At 28.8% G+C, this 18,145-nt stretch overlaps 1 protein-coding gene across 2 annotated transcripts; it reads left to right on the top strand.

Annotated features, from left to right (window-relative positions):
* The first annotated feature begins 12,678 nt into the window (after window positions 1–12,678).
* On the top strand, window positions 12,679–17,910 carry LOC111028548. 2 transcript variants are annotated; one of them, XM_022307237.1, is made up of 5 exons: window positions 12,679–13,060; window positions 14,245–14,424; window positions 15,276–15,409; window positions 15,715–16,007; window positions 17,381–17,910. In XM_022307237.1, the coding sequence occupies exons 1-5, from the start codon at window positions 12,961–12,963 to the stop codon at window positions 17,718–17,720; spliced, it is 1,047 nt and encodes a 348-aa protein (XP_022162929.1). In that variant the 5' UTR covers window positions 12,679–12,960; the 3' UTR covers window positions 17,721–17,910. The 2 variants fall into 2 exon arrangements, with proteins under 2 accessions (XP_022162929.1, XP_022162930.1); XM_022307238.1 differs by having other exon boundaries at window positions 12,763–13,060; window positions 17,384–17,910.
* The last annotated feature ends 235 nt before the right edge of the window (window positions 17,911–18,145 follow it).

Here is an 18,145-nt window from a genome sequence, read left to right as displayed (position 1 = left end):
TAACATAATTAGTAATTAGTTATTAGTTATTATTAGCAACTTTTATCTTAAAATTGATGATTAGGTACATGTTGCAATTTTTGAAAAATGAAATTAAAACGATGCCATTTCAATCTGTTATTTTTAAAGCTAAGGTAATGAATCTTTATTTAAGAACTGTTGATATAATGACATAATTTTTCATTATTAAATTATTGTACTATAAATTTGTTTTTTCAGTTATTGTTTTTTTTACAAGTTATTGATTTTTTAATGAATTATTATTTTACTTTGAGTCGGTGAACACATTTATGACAATATGACATCATACAAATGTGTTGTTGAAGCCAATGTGTTCCTAATATATAAATTAGCAAGCGAGTTTAATATTTTTTGACTCGTTATTATATTTGCCATGGGCCACTGCTTCACTGAATTTCCCAACTTAATGTAAAACCTTCCTATTTCTTCTTAAGTCATTACAATAGTCAATCGAGTCAATAAACACACATTTAATGACATTTTACAAAATATAACACAAAACGAAATAATTTAAACCATTTTACTTCTGTTACTATAAATTATAAATATTTAAATATATTTTATACTTCCAATTTCAACTGTTTTTAATTAATCGCACTGAGTTTATATCAGTGTTGTACTATATAAAACGCAAATTAATAACATAAACAATTGTACAATATAATATTCCTGATTTTTACATAATTTATTAACTAAAATATTGCTTATTGTTTATACATAATATTATATACAGTATACACGGCTACATAAACCGATAGTAACAAATAATTTTTTTTTTTAATTTTTGATATTTTAATTATTTTCTCGGAATGTTGTATTAAAATAAATCTGGTTGATGATTAAAATACAACTCAATATGACCAATCAAAATACAATTATCGAAAATAAAGGTATGTAGCGAGTACTATTCTGCTTGAAAGTAGTGAAATGTAAAAATTTGGTTTTTGTTTAAACTTATTAAAATATTTATGAGAATATTTGATATAATTTTATTCTACCTTCATTATAATAAATGTTTTTCCAACCATATGATTGGTTTTATCATTACCTCCAAAAATAAACTAAACATTTCTCACGATAAGACTGTTTTCATAAGTGCTTCAAATCTTCGTACCTAATTGAAGTTGAGTTAAGGTGTTTGTAAATTTTTATTAACTTAAGGATACTTCAAAAGAAGAATATTGTAGGTCTTCAAAATGATTTTTCGGATTTGATATCTTCAATTTTATTTTTCCGAAAATATCTGATCTCCACCACAATATGACAATAAGTCAGATTTTGCAAGTTTTTTTTAAAATTGGTTTTTGCATGCTTAATTTGATTTTACTTTTAAAAAAAGTTACTCAAATCTTATTTGGAAGTAATGGTCAAAATAATTAAAATATTAAATTTTTCCAACAATCATCTTGAGTTTAAAATACCAACATTTTAAATTTTTGAGAATTTTTTTAAGAAAATGTTACCTAGTTTATTCCTCAGCATTTTGGTAAAATTATAATTCATCTATCGTACTTACTGTATAATATGTTATTGTTAATACATTACTTAAAACTTAATTAAAATGTTTGTAATGGTGAGTAACACCATTACAGTTTTCATATTTTTATAATTATAATATTGCGTAGGTATAGTATTATATACCTATTATACATGGTACCGCGAAAAAATAACCCCGGAAAAAATATCCCCGGAATTTTAGACCCCGAAAAAAAAAACCCCGAAAAAATAACCCCGTGAAAAAATAACCACGGGAAAAAACCCCCATATGAGATTTTGCAAATTAATCTAAATATTGAATATTACAATAAAAAATTACAAAATGTATAACATACCTTACGTACAATTATTATGTTTACACAAATAACGTTAATTTTGGATTCAATGATAAATTATTTATTACCTACGTTAAAAACGATTCAGAGCACTGTGCCAGTATGTCAGACGTCTGTCATATCGATCAGATATATAATAACAAGGTACAGCGACGGATAAGAAAGGTACCTTTATCTTTAATGTTCTAGAAGCGGTAATTTATAAAATTTGTGTATTTATAAAATGTCCTGTGCGTGCTCATTTCTCAGTATTACTACTGAAATATCCTTTAATTTAAGAAAACGATTATAAAATAGATATTAAACTTGTATTGTATTACCCATTTATGGTGAATATTTTTTATTTATATATTATTATTGACATTTCCATTCGTTTTTACCGTGATTGAAAAATTTGACAATTTGTTTTAAATTATTATTATATTATTGAAATTGTATTGTATTACCCATTTATGGTGAATATTTTTTAAAAATTTGACAATTTGTTTTAAATTATTATTATATTATTGAAATTGTATTGTATTACCCATTTATGGTGAATATTTTTTAAAAATTTGACAATTTGTTTTAGGCCTGCATGTACAACCTTACAAATCAATTTTATTATAGTTATTTTGGTTATTTTTTCCGTGGTTATTTTTTCACGGGGTTATTTTTTCGGGGTTTTTTTTTTCGGGGTTATTTTTTCCGGGGTTATTTTTTCCGGGGTTATTTATTAGGCATATCATTATACATATATCACAGAATAGATGCGTGTGTCATCTTTCGTTCGTTCTATAATATCAAGGAGTAAAGCCATATATAGGTTTAACTATTTTGACTAGTAAACAAAATATATTACAATAATCATTCGTCCTGCTAGACATACGTCTGCCGAACTAGTCTCGTTTCACACTTGTTCCGTGTGCTGCACCTGCCAGTTCATCTTTAAAGTAAAATATTTTATATTACATTTTGTTTTTATTTTAAATATATGTTAAACTATACTCGGTATAACTAACTGTCTTGTCGAACATCCAAATCCTCACACATTCCCCCATTTGATACAAATCTATCACTAAGGATACACAATTATACACTGGATATCAGCAGTGATAGACAACAATTTAATTGTTACCACAGAACAAGTTATTTCTAAAATTTGCATGTTATAGAAACTCATAATTAATTAATTTTTTTAAAGTAATAAAAAAAAACCACTGTGAATGGACGTAATTTAAAATTAATCAATTTTGAGTTAATTTAATATTTAAATGCTTGAAATTACTTTATAATTAAGTTGTAAGTCTATATTCTGATTTCACCAACATTTTGATCATGGCGTTTGGTTACATTTTTTTGTTAAAAGTCAACTGTAATGTGCTTGAATTTAATTTTACGTTGAATTTTCATAATTGTTACAAGTCACCCAAAAATTAAGGTGACTCGTAAAGTTGTAACACGTATTTTTTATTTTCTTCGAAAGCCAATTTTGGTCACAAAACTAAATGAATGTAAACCTATTTATGAGACGTATGCAAACATTTATGTATTTTTCGTAGACCATTGTCCAATTTTTTTAAAGCTCAGAATACTAAGAAATATTTCAAAATCGTTTCAAGTCATCTTGATTTAAAATGTCCATAAACTGCAGCTTAAAACAAGTCAAATATTTTAAAAATTTGATCAACTACCTATAGAAAATGAAAAAAGAACAATAATTTTGTATAAATTTCAAGTATTTCAAGTTATTTGTTTTTTAATTACAACAAAATAAGAAAATCGTTCCATGTAAAATCGAATGAATATCTAAAGTTGTGAAAATTTAAACTTCAAACTCTCATACAATTTTAATTCGATTTTTTAGTAAACAATATTTTTTTATGAAGGTAGACAACCTCTAAAAAAACTTCCATACTTTTTTCAAATCTTAGATTTAAAAATAAAATTTTTTATGAATTTATAATTCAAAATAATTCTCAAATTGTCGTGATTTTCGCATATTTTGCCAAAATACAAACTTAGAGGCTCTCAAAAAATTATTGTGCTCAACTTTTTTTAAATTGTCACCAATAACAAGTGCCTACAATTAACGAGGAATTTTGTATTTTATTTTCAAGTTTTTTGATATAACTAAAAAATTTTTATCGATATTCATTTAAAAAAAACTAATGAAAATCAAGAATTTTAAATGCTTATAAATAGTTCAACATGAGTCAAAATATTTTGGTGTATAGAAAATGCTAAAATAAATTTCAGTGAAAATGTCTTGCAACTGCGCTAATTTTTTTTAGAGTTAAACCAAACACCAATATAGATTTTGTCAAAAACCAATTTTACGTTCAAATTTCCGGTTTCCTTAATTTTTGTTTTGTTCTTCCAGGCGCTTTTGAATACTACTAGAAACTTCAAATTTTTATCTTCCGAATGCACCAACTAGATTCACTTAAGATATTATTATTTGTTTGTTTACAGTGGCGATTCGTGAATTAATATTCTGGGGAAACTTAAATTATATAGCATACATTATTTTGTTCGTATTTTAAGGCATTATAAAACCACTGGTTAGTAAAAAATCTACCATTTGTTCTTTTTGAATTTTTAAAATAAGAACAAATATTTATAAACATTTCAAAAATAATAAATATTAGATAGATAAACGTGTAATAGTCATTAAGTAACGAATAAACAGCCAATAAAACGTCTAAAACTAATTAACGAAGGTTCTACTGCACGGCAATAAAAGTCGTGAACCCAGGTTCAAAAGCGTCTATAATACGTGGCTTACTCTAACCGGCCCACTCTGTCCCACCAGCCATTCCATTACATGTTACGATTGAAACTGTCGGGCTTCAGTATTACTGAACGGGCGACTGTCGTAGAAATTACTAAAATAGTATTTTCATTGAGATAACTATCAATAGGTTTTCGATTTTGTGACTTTTCATTTATAATAAACAATGAAAACTATCAAATATATTTTCAATTCAAATAAAAATCTTTCTAGTTTCTATATATTATTATTTGCAAGTTGCTGGTTTTTTTATAAGTGGAGACGCAGTCCCAAAGTCGCCCCTCAAGAGATGAGCCTGTGTTTCTATTTGTGTACATCTGAAATAATCGGCTTATACGACAAGTGGTAAGCTAAAACAATTTGTTTGCAAGGTTATTGAAACAGCATAGAAATATGTCATCCGAAAACGATACGAAAAAGCCGACCGAGAACAGAGACCACGGAGAGTGTGTGTGTATGAGAGAGAGAGAGATAGATAGAGAGAGAGAGACTGTGGGAGAGACCGAGGGAGAGAGAGTGATCAATTTAATTCTTTGGAAGACATTCCTACATGTGGTGTAGGTCAGATTTGGTCCGTTTCATGCGGTAACGAGGGGGTGCATGACAGCGTGAGTGCATGTACCGAATACTCTGCACTGCAGGCAGGTGTTATGTCGATCGGCAGTTTTAGAACCTTAAAACAAGATAAAGAAACGCTATCGCCAAATATACAATAAATCCTGGTAAAATAAAATATATATACACCTATAATATATATATATATTTGTATATACGAGTTGAAAACAGTGGAGTAAAAATATCACACAATCCATGAACAATTTTGGAATATCTGATTATCTATCCTAAGAATTCTTGTTTGTAAAAGTCTTACAAAAACAAATTGGGGCATGACTAAGCTGGTGATTCGCAATTCTTAATAATATAACTTTCATTCTCACGATTCCGCATAAAATGAATTTGCGATGTTGCCGATTATATTTTAAAACTATATCTAAATATCGAAATGGTTGATTATATTAATATTAAATATGTATGTCATATAAATATATTCTAACATTATTTTGGTTTCACCATAAATTCGAGATTATCTGACTAGTTAATGCAGTGATTCTGAACCGATATGCCGGTATTGTAAATTGTAATAAGCCCGTAATAACTTGTTTATGTTGCAGTGATATGGTATGTGAGTATGTTGAGAGGTGGAAGGAGTTGCCCGACCAATCGAAGTTTCACCCAGGTTTTAGTGGCTTCATACTAATTGGGAACCACTGGTTAAGTAGGTATATGGACTATCTAGGACCCCAAATAGGATCTAGCATTTGGCTATATAAGTAGTGGCTGTATCAGTATATAAGAGGCAAGTACTCAAATTTACAAATATCATAATTAATTTATAGATTTTACCCAACTTACATGTTATTACCTTACACAATTTTATTAATAATGCATCAGCTATGTTATAAGTTATAACATTTATGTAATTTAATAAATTATTTATTGATAGAAACGTACCTGCAGTTTTATGGTAATAATATTTGGAATGTGTTTCGAGGTATATGGTGGTTGTGATATGGATTGGGCTAGGTAGAGGCAGATTCGTGATTTTGTAGAAATTATTTTGTGGTTCGAAATATTGAGTAAAATAATGTTGGCAATTGTGTGGGTAGTGTTTCGTATACTGTCACAGAAACCACCACGGATATAACACAATTTATTATACGTAGATAATGCGTATTATTTTTTTTTCGTTTTTTAAATCTTCAAGAACAGCTGAATTGTACACCATGAACGTGACTCGTAGCACGTTTTACTATAATATAATTGATGTGTATCGGCGCGTTGTTATCCTTGGTAAAAGACAGTTGGACGTATTTAAAGAGATTTAGGCAAATATACGGTTTTGATGTTAAAAGATACTTTATTACTACAAATTACTAAACTAATACAATTAATGCTTTCGACTTATTCATTGATTTTCTGTATACGAAAGAGGTTCTGGTTGAGTGCGTCTAATTTAACGGACTGTCGGGCGGCTGTGACCAAGAGGCCTCTCTGTACAACGGCCAGGGTGGGAATTGCTGGATCAACAGATTCCTCCTGGAGCGTCCGGTCCCGTAGTCACGTACACCAGTATACATATCATATTACTGTACTAATAACTATATAACTAAACTTACATATAACATAATAAGATATTGTACACACAATGTTCGACTACAAGCTATTCTTCGTTAACGCTGCTGCTAACCACGCCCCTCACCAGCTCACATCAACGAAGGTCAAGGGATGGAATGTTGTTATTGAAAGCAATCGTATAAGTATTTTTGTGTCCCGTACATGTATTGTATACTGCGGGTACACCATAGCACCTGCCCGCTTTCTAAACGGCATGCCCACACACGTACACGAACTACATATAATGCTTATTATATATAATATATAATATGAGCATGAGTGTTGTATAATGGATACTCGGGCAGTTGTATTTTTTAAATATATATAGGTTCAGTTTATCGAAGGTCTGAGACTTGTAGTTCCTCTAAAAACAGTTAAAATTGCCAGCATATTTGTTTGAAAATATTATATCTACACCTAAAATTTATTTTATTTGAAATCCCTATCACAGTAATACATCATATTACGAAAATATTAAGACGTCAACAATAATCTTATTCTATAATTTTTGTATTATATTTAAATTGAAATATCTACAATATTTTCAATTTAAATTTTCAATTATTGTAGTTCTGTGATTTGAAGAAAATCAAAATAGATACAATTTAATATTGTATCGAAATCAAAATTAATATCAAATTCAAAAACACTAAGCAAACAAATAAAATAACACATATCAGTACCTCAATTTACTTTTAGTTGGCTTTAATTCAAGAACAAAATTACGGGTCCCAATTTCTAAGCAATATAGACATATAGTTGAAAGTGCGTGTGTTTGTACTGTATACCTACATTATTGGAAATTATAGAAAAAATTATTTTTAATTTTTCATCGTATAGTATTGTACTTATGAGCTAGGCTTACAACGTTTTTTGATTTTTCCAAGTATATTAATCAATCAGATATTTCATTATTTATTTAAAATTGTTTGCATCAATCAATAATAAACAGAAAAAAATATGTATATATTCATGGGAGAAATGTCTCGGTACAAGGATAATAACGTCCAGTACCGCTAAAATCCGCAGGGGTAATGGCACGGGGAGGGGAGGAAACATCCAAATACCATTTTGCGTGTATGTGTGACAGTGTTTTTTATTCCGCGGCACCAGTGCCGCCTATCGACGGTAACATCTGCCTGCAGTGAGGCGTATTATACTATAGTAGTATAGTACATTATATAAGCATACAAAACAGATGGTATATTAATATTGGTATATAACATTATATTGTCAGTCATGCTAAGGAGATTTTGAAAATTTAGATTTTTATTTACTGTACACATGCATAAATAATAAGTGTTTAATACAATTGACCAAGTCCAAAGTGTCTAGTATACAATGAAGATAAGCGAGGTGTGACTACAGAGATTAGAGAGTGTATTTTCCTTAACTCTTCGCTCGTCTACGTATCCACGACCTGTGGATTATTTTTACAAATTAATTATATATACATAACTATACAATTATTTTCCGTAAATATAAAGTAATTCATTTTTCATGTGTTTTTTATTCGTTTTATATTATATTTTAATAAAGTATTACAGAATTTTTCAGTACCAATTAATTTCGAAATACCAACAATTCTTATTTTTACTATCATAATTGATTTTATTTTGCGAATACAAATACGAATACGTAGTTACAGGTGATTTTTCGAAAGCTGTAGCCTACAACTTTTAGGAAATTATTTTTCAACCCATTATATTTAGTTATATCTGTGGACTGTGACTCACCCCACATGCATTTTGAACGACACTCTACGTCTTTACTGTAGGTACCTATACGGCTATATAAGATATCCGTAATCTGTACGACATAGTACATAGTGCATTAGTGCATCGTACATCGTTCCGCGTGACCGACGACTGCGGTAAAGTATGTAATAAACACGATAATATTATTAAATATTATAGATACGTACGACAAGTATTTTTTACACTAACACTGCACGCTACACAGAAATCAGTATAAACACTAAAATTTCAATAGTTAGTAGTATTGTTAGTATTGAAATATGCATGAATAAATAATAATAATTAATTGTGTTGTAGAATGTTATAATGAAGCTATTAAATATGTGGTTCATATTAACTAATTAATATATGTATACTTAATTGTGTATAAATACAATTTTATAAAAACCCTGTGATTAATTTTATTTCGAGTATAGGGTATCGAGTACCTTAATACTTAAAATATAAGTATTAAAAGGATCTAAATACTTAAAATGTAATAATCGAGTATTTAGTATCGAGATACTAAGTTTTGAGTATCTTGCCCATCCCTGTTGATATCTACCTATATTATTTTCATAATTTAACATTTGTAATTAGTTTTATAAGTAGATTTGTCTATTTAAATAAGCTTCATAATATGTCAACAGTATAACTTCTTTCAACGTTTCATTTTAGTACTGAATTTTGGAGAGGCAGACAGTGGTCAAAAAAAAAAATCGGTACCCCACATTTGTATGGCATATTTATCTTTTATTCATCCAGTAAATAATATTATACATTGTGTTATATTTGAAACGAGCATTTATGAAAGCAATGAAAAATGGTACCCTGGGATGGCAGCTGAACCTTAATCCCCCGGAGACTATGTATATGACCTATATAAGGTACAATGGTACATTGTACACTTTTTCGACCCGGTCACGCTCAAATGTGCATTTGAAATTATTGTTGTTTCCAAGAATCGGAGACCACCCGAAACCTGTCGTTTTAGGGCCTGCATTCCAACGAACCGAAGCGTACGTGTTATGTATTATTGACACCCCCCTACGGCACTTCACCGTCTGCCGTTTCTACAAATCTGAGTGCTGTTGCCTGTAAACATATAACTTATAGTCGTTAAAATACTCTTACGAGCAGCATATATCATATGTTTAACGTTTGTTAGTATTCTTGTACGAGATAATATTTTATTGTTGAAAACAAGAACTGTTATCGAAATAGGCTTTTTGATTTTCCTTATTCCAAACAAGGGATGACCAGTCCCATGTTAAAATAAATGTTATAGTAAACACTGACGACAAACTAAAGTTTAACAAGTTATAAGTTATAGTTAGGTCACATAACTAGTTATTTTTTTGCAGAAGGAACTAATGTTTTCCATGTGAATTAATTAGTTGTAATGTCATGTTAAGTAAATTTATTTAATATAACAAATATTATATGTTAAAAAATAAACACCTTCAATATTATATTTTTATGAAGCGTTTCACACAATTTCTGGTCACTATAGTCTAAAATAGTGAAAATAACATTTCTTCAAATTCTTAGGACCTCAAGAAGAAATGAACAGCAATGTGATCAATGTTTCAAAATCAGATTCATATAAACTAATTTAGAAGTATATTTAAGAAAAAAATTGTTATTGAAAAAAAACGGAAACGCACTTTACACTAATAACCACTGATGCGAATTGATCAATAAAAAAAATTAAAACATTTTGAAGAATAGCGTATATAAGAACAATATTAATGTATACGAAATAAATGAAAAGAATTAATAAAGTACCGGACAGATATAAAATGTAATATGTGAGTAATAACTAATAAGATAAAATAATAATTTATAATAATAATGTAATTGCTTATTCTCAGAATATAATACCTATGTATACTTATGGGAGTAAATAACTATTAATGAATAGTGCGAAAAAAAATACAACTAATTTAGCCGGTATCCCATACACGTTGGTGGTAAACGAACGTTTCGCCCCCGTCAAAAAAACCAGTACACGGACGTTTTGTCCAAGGCAATTATTGAGATAGGACGTTTCGTCCCGGAGAGTTATTAGCCATAGGACGTTTGGTCCCCGGCATACTTTGATAATCTAAATGCATTAATTTTTAATGAACAATTTAATCTTTAAATGACAATACTACAAACTATACAAATACATAATCAATATTTGTGCAATACAATTACAAATAGTCAAGATTTAAATAAATCACAATTGTGAATATTGCATTATAATGTAAAAAATCTTTATAAATGTATTTATTTTTATTTATTTTGATAATTAAACACTCCATATTTGTACTATACACTACACACTACAATACGAACAAAATATAACTGTGTACAATGAGTGTGTACAATTGTGGAAATAGTAAGTATAAAACATTTTATCGAATAGGTTTATCTTAATAACTTTTGATATAGCCGATATAAGACATAGGTACTAGATACTTTATATTGAAGCATTAAAATAAATTTAGAATTTCAGCTCACAAACCTGTTTGGCTGTATAGTACACGAACAATCTTTATTACTTACCTATAGCTTATACATATAGGTATTGTATTAGCAGTGTTGTAAAAATATTTTTTTAAAGTATTTAAGTAATTTATTACTCAAATAATCTTAAAAACAAGTAGTTAAATAATTATATAATATTATATTGTTATAATGTTAACATAAAACCACGACGGCATGGTATTTTTATTTAATAAGAATAATTATAAGTAGAAACAAATTAAGAATTAAAATAATAAAAAAAAAAAAATAATAATAAATAAATGTAGTAAATGTTAGTAAAATAATGAACTTTGTATTAGGTAATTAAAACCCTGAGAACGAAGAATGTCCTATACAGTATACCTAATGAAAATATGCCGGGGATCAAACGTTCTATGGCTAATAACCCTCCGGGACGAAATGTCCTATCTCAATAATTGCCGGGGACTGGTTTTTTTGACGGGTCGAAACGGCGGGGGCGAAACGTCCGTGATTCCACGGTGGTGTACTCTTTATTAATTTATAGTTATTATTATAATAATTATTAAAAAAGGAAACTATTTTTATCAGATTAGTCAACTTGTCTTGCCTAGGACAATGGTGTTATAGAAATTAAAACGATTCTAATGCTTATAAAAATTAGTATTACCTAGCTGATTTTTCTAGTTATACCTTATACTTATGTTAGACCTTTTAGTAAATTAATAATTCACAGTGATAGTAGATAATGATTAATGTGTGTGTGAACTCTTAAATCAGATGAAAGAAATTATAATAATAAAATAAAAGAGAACCGTTTGTCATGGAATTTTTTATTCAAGTGTGAAGACGATTTACATTTAATACATGTAAATACATAAATTACAATAACATTACTATCATTACTATCTCCAGTGATATAGACCATATTTACGAAAAAATACAATCTATATATCTATATATCTTACCCAGCTACCCGAATTACCTTTCGTTCTAGTAATCGAGAAATAAAAAGCACTCTTTATGTTGTCACGCTTCAAATACTCTAATTTCTTGTCTAGAAGTATGGGAACTATGACTCACAGCGGGTTTTATCATTATTTATATTTGTTATATAATTCATCAGACCGCTAGCAAGAAAATCAACCAAGTTCATCATACTCAAGTAATAAATTCTGGCGCTCTATCCAATCTTATAATATTATCTATGCCTACATTATTAGTATTCAGACTTTTCCATTTCACAGCGACTTCGTCTTTTCACAGCATGTTGGCGGCTCTCGAATTATACATCTCATATTAAAAGATATAGAAACAAAATGTTTTAAAATATTTTCAAACCAGTGTATAAGTAAAATGTTGGTGTAGAAATGTCTGACAAGTCAAATTAAATTAAATTATTTTAATTAAATATAATATTTAATAAGCAGATAAAATATAAATATTTTACATGTTGTAGTTAGGTAGGTATTGTAATTAAATTAAATCAGATCAATAATTTACCATTCAGTTTAATATAATATATAATCTTGATATTTTTCTTTTGTTGCTTTCTTAGCCATGCCACTTGTGTTTGTGTAGATACACATTATTATTATTGTTGTGGTGATGGGTAGGGGGCGAGCGGACAAGAGTGTGCCGAAAGGTAACGCGCCAGTGATGCTACTTCTACATGCAGCTGGTGGTGGAAACGACTCCCACCACCACAACCAGAGCTAACAAGACGACCAATGAGTTTACAACCGGAGGGTAGCAGTGACCAGTGTGCATTCTGTGTACCTTCATGTTCCAGTTCACCAGTGTACGTGTCTACTGTCTACCTGTAGCCGGCGTTTCTTTCGCTTATACGGATCATTTAATTGTATTCGCACCATTTGTTTGACGGACAATTTTTTCGTTTTCTCGATTGGGCTGCATTTATAAAAATACCATGAGGGTGACAGCTGTTGCACTGATGATATCAATCATCGCCTTCTTCGCGATTACCGGGGAAACAGTTAACTTAAAAACCGAGAAGGATATGGCAGAAAGTAAGTACCTACATTGATTTTTCATTTCGTTCTTTGTTATAATTGTATTGCTATTATTATTCATATTATTACTTTTAATATTAATAAAAAATCTTGCAATTTAGAAATATTTTTTGGATTTTGAAAAAAGTAGGTTCTGAACGGGGTGATGAATGTATTAATCAATGATGTGTTACTTTTTGTTTTTTTTGTGTCTCATCATATTTTGGAGCAGTAAAAAGGCTTTTATTTTCGATTTCAATATCTTTAGTAATTTTAAAGTTAAACATTTTTAAACGTTGAATACTTTTCTGAATAATTGTAGAAAATAAAATAACATAAATAAAACGAGAATTTTTACACAAAACCAGTTATCGGCCAAAATCATATTCGAGGAATTATTGATTCCGCCGGCTACTGTTTATAATATGACACATCGATTCCACCGGACACTGTTTATCCCCCACCCCTGTATATGTATTTTAAAATATACATAGTACATAATAAGAATAAGAAAATAATAATTGTATAATTCAAAAACAAAATGTATATTTTAATTAATTCGTGTAAGTATGTGAATAAATGATAACATATTAAAATGTATACAGTCTGAATTGTATAAAATGATAATAATAATTGTATAAATGTTTAATCTAATTAAAATAAATATAATATAAATGTAACTACTTTTGGTAATATTTGGACACATGTTTTAAATAAGTAATCTTAGAAATTGTATTCAATTGTGTTCAAATCGTTTGATAATTTTTTAATATTTTGTTTTTTTTTTTTGTTAAAAGCACTATTTTTACTAATTGTATTTATATGAATTCCATTTATATATATGTAAGTGTCAGTTTGTTGACTCGTTTTATTTTTATTATATTATACAATTTAAACTATACATTTTATAAAATATTCACATACACGTATTAATTAGACTATACATTTTAGTTTTGAATTATTATACAATTATTATTATTATATATATATATTATAAAGTATATTATGCAGGACTGTAATTTTAAAAATACATTTACAAATTACAAGGGAGGGATAAACAGAAGCCGGCGGAATCGATATACGCCCTCATATTCAAATCCTTTTTATCATGTTTGATTTTTTTCACGACATCCCTGTAAGTAGGTATGTTACCCATTATAAAACCAAACCTACTAATTACTTTTATTTACTATATATTACAGCCCCCGAAGGTTGCCCGTATGTAGAGGATGATGAGTATACAGTAACTGTAAAGGGTTCAGTTTCGTCGTTGAAGGGTGGTTGTGCTTACATACACTACAATGCTAGTGACAAACTACCACAAACATATAGCTTGTGGTTCGGAAATTCACACCATGATCGCCCACATTGCAGCAATAATGGTACGTATGAAAAAACTATTATTTTAGTAGAATACAGGATTCTACACTGTGCCCATGGTTCTATGAAAACTTTTCCAGCTTAATAATAATAAAACAGGTAGTAACGTTTAGTTGATGAACAATTTAGGTATATTATCACGGAAATATCTAATTTTCCAGTAGGTATTCCACATTATCCGTTAAATGTATTGTATTAATATGTCAGTGTACCATCTGACCATTATACATGTCAGTTCACCACTGAAAATGTCTCTATAATAATTGAATGTACTATAGTGTCATAATTAGCTTTATCTCATTAGTTATTTGTAGACCGTAAGCTTTTTTCACATGTCATTTTTACGTTTTGTAATTTTTAAGTTATTATTATTGATATTTAATTTGGCCAATCAGTGTATTATGTTTGATATAACAAACCTAATTAGTTTAAATGTATATAAATAGAAAAAAATGTTTTTGAAACATTCCTCATGGCCACGGATTACTTTGATACACAGGTTTATTACAGTTGCATATCCTAAACAAAATGTCTGGTTATGACTAACTAAGTTAATTTAACATCCATGACATTGATGGGGATGCTCTTCAGTTAATTTCATTAATTTTTATACCATGTCTATTTTTTACCACACTTCGAAGACATTCAATATAGGATAATTATTATTAGTCATTCTAGGTGAAAAAACCACCTCCAAAGATAAACTGTCTGATTATAATTGACAGTTGTATTCCTCATTAAATATTACATATATGTTGTATTATAATTTATAAATATGTTTTAAAAATATCAGATATTCACATTAATTTGTATTTGTTTTGAATTGTTATATCACCCATGGGTGCATATCTAGGTATAATATATTTTAATTTCCACTGTATTTCAAATTCACCTTCGCCATCAGCAGACATCAGTAAGGGACGTATGTATATAAACAAAGTATGGCTATTTGACGAAAATAACAAGACTGAAGATCGCAGATGTGCCGTAAGTATCTTATGTCTAAAGCTAGGTTTACCAACTAGCTCATCTGAAAACTTATTTAAATTCGTTATTAAATCAACTTCAGATACTATTTTTCAAATTATTCGATTCCGTATACCTCATTAGTTCAAATATATTATTTATTTTCGTGTTATTAATAATCTCAACAAAAACACTCGGTGTAAAAAAAGAGCTAAGGACAAAATAAGCCCATTTAACTGTGATACGCGCTTTCCTCTAATCTGATCTTGATTACATAATATGTTAATTAATATTTGTTCTCTTTCTCTCATCCTCGCGGACCTTAGTTTTATGAAAAGATCAAGTATAGCGATACGACACTCAGAATGGCGATTAGCAAGACCGTTTCATGCGACGGCTTGGCAGACCTACTGTACGACCCGAATATGAGTCCTCGGGACACCAAGGGCTCTCTGTTGATGATATTTAACAGCACCAGACCCTACTCTCTCACAGCTACTAAGCGAATACAGTCAACATCCACATGGTACCAGAATAGATGGTCCATCCTTCAGAATTTGACTAATCTACAAAACCCATTTTGGAGGACCGAGGAGACAACAGAAGGAGGTACAAGCAGGTTAGTCTCGTAGCAAAAACTCCTCAAAATGTATCATTATATTATTTAATTAAAGTAAATAATAATTTATTTTAGTAGCTGTAATTATTAAAGTGTTGTTGTAATGTAGTTTATAAAGTACCTACCTGTACATGATATTATTGTAATTAGCTATACGGACTCCGATGACCTCGACAACGAAGATAATATATTATGATAGGTGTTATGATAAACTAGATTGGCTTTTTAACAAGTTTTCAGTTTGATTAAAATAATGATTTGATAAGACCCAAATTTTCAAGTTTTCTGCAATGACTGCAGTTCCAAAATTAAATAAGATAACATTTTTACAAAGTTCTGAAGAAATCAAATACTTTTCCAGAATTTCGGACATTTTTAGTATTTACATATAAAGTTATCAAAACTTTAAGTTTTCCCAACTAAAATTGTCAGTATAGTGGCGAGGCCTCTTCATGTCTTATACTTGATTAAATTAAAAAATGTTCTATTGGCTATAACTTTAACGTCTGTTAAATTTATTTTTCATTGTAAAAGTTTAGGAAAAACTGAATAAAATATTATTAACATTAAACTTCCATTCTGGACAGTGTGGATTGGGGCATACTACCTATAATCAATATCATACATTATTAAAACGCATACTTAGAAACAACTAAGAATAGTGGTATATTCTTTTTTTTGTTTACGTGGAATTCGTAATGATATCGAAAACCACAATCCTGGTGTTATCCGCATACTATATTATGTGGATATTTTGAATATTATGGTATTTTAATAATTAGGTAGTAAGAAAAAATGTGTACCTATAGGCGTTTATTGAATAATAATGGGCATTACAACTGTAAAAGTTATGTATGGATGTCACATGTCGAAGGGATATTAAAGATATTATTAGTTGTTGAATAATGAACTATTCTTTTAAGCAAGCCTGGGCAAGTTAATGATAATTTTTAACTCAGTTAAGTTAAAAGTTATATGGAAACTTACAACTAACTTATTAACTGAAGTTAAGCTTATTATTATTATTTTTTTTTTTAATAGCCAGTTATATGGTTTGAAATAATAAAAAGTAAATATTTATGCAATATAGCTATATCATCAATAATAATTCTATTTACATTATTGTTTAATCATTTATATATCAACTTAACTTGGATTTGATTAAAAGTACCTAACGTCCTAACTCGTTATTTATTGAGTATAAACAAATTAAAATCATTTAAGTTTAAAATTAACTTAACTTTAACTTTTAAACTTGTTTATGCCCAAGCTTGCTTATAAATGTTAGGCTGTCATAATTTTAAAATAACATTGAATACTTTGCTTTAATTACTTCCTAAATAGTAAAGTTTAATATTTTTTTGTTTACTAAGCAGAAGACTACGACGACATGTGATTCAAATGAGTGCTGAAGATGGCAAAAATAGTGCAGCCATGGACCTCAGCAGTTATGATAACTTGAAGCCAGATGTGAATGATAACGATGTAAGCAATGCCACAGTTAAGGATACAGATTTGTTACATCGACCACTAGAAATCAACAACAAGCAGTTAAGAGGCCCTGAGTCGAGCGTTATGCCATCACCTAAAACAGTGTTGGCAGGTGCAAATCCTTTTGCTTTATTGCTTGCCAATCGTGTGCACAATAATAAGACTGGTTCTATAAAACCAATCGGCATATGGGACCAATTTTTAAAATTATTTAATAACTAATTATATCATTCCAATTATTTTATAACTAATTATATCATTCCAACTATTTAAAAACTAATTATATCATTCCAACTATTTAAAAACTTATTATATCATTCCAAGTATCCAATGCAAATCTTTATATTAATTTATTTTATGTATCAATAACATTTTTCTAAATTCAACAATAAAAACTCTCGGAAAAAACAAATAGTTGGGTATTTTATTTATTTTGCAGTAGGTACATTTACAAACACCTATTATCTAGGAATAAGGTATTCTAATTTATTATGATTATAATATTGAAGAACTGTATTTTAAAAATATGCAAAACTAAAGTGAAAAAATTATTTATGTTATTTGAAGTTTTCAATGAATTACTATCAAATACAATTAAAATAAATTTAACACTCGTGTGTAATATTTAATAAATAGGAACTAAAAAT

The sequence above is a fragment of the Myzus persicae genome, unplaced genomic scaffold, assembly GCF_001856785.1.
Source record: "Myzus persicae strain clone G006 unplaced genomic scaffold, MPER_G0061.0, whole genome shotgun sequence".
In the NCBI taxonomy this organism is placed as follows: domain Eukaryota; kingdom Metazoa; phylum Arthropoda; class Insecta; order Hemiptera; family Aphididae; genus Myzus; species Myzus persicae.
Note: the sequence above shows the minus strand (reverse complement) of the source record. Positions and strands in the feature narration are given on the sequence as shown.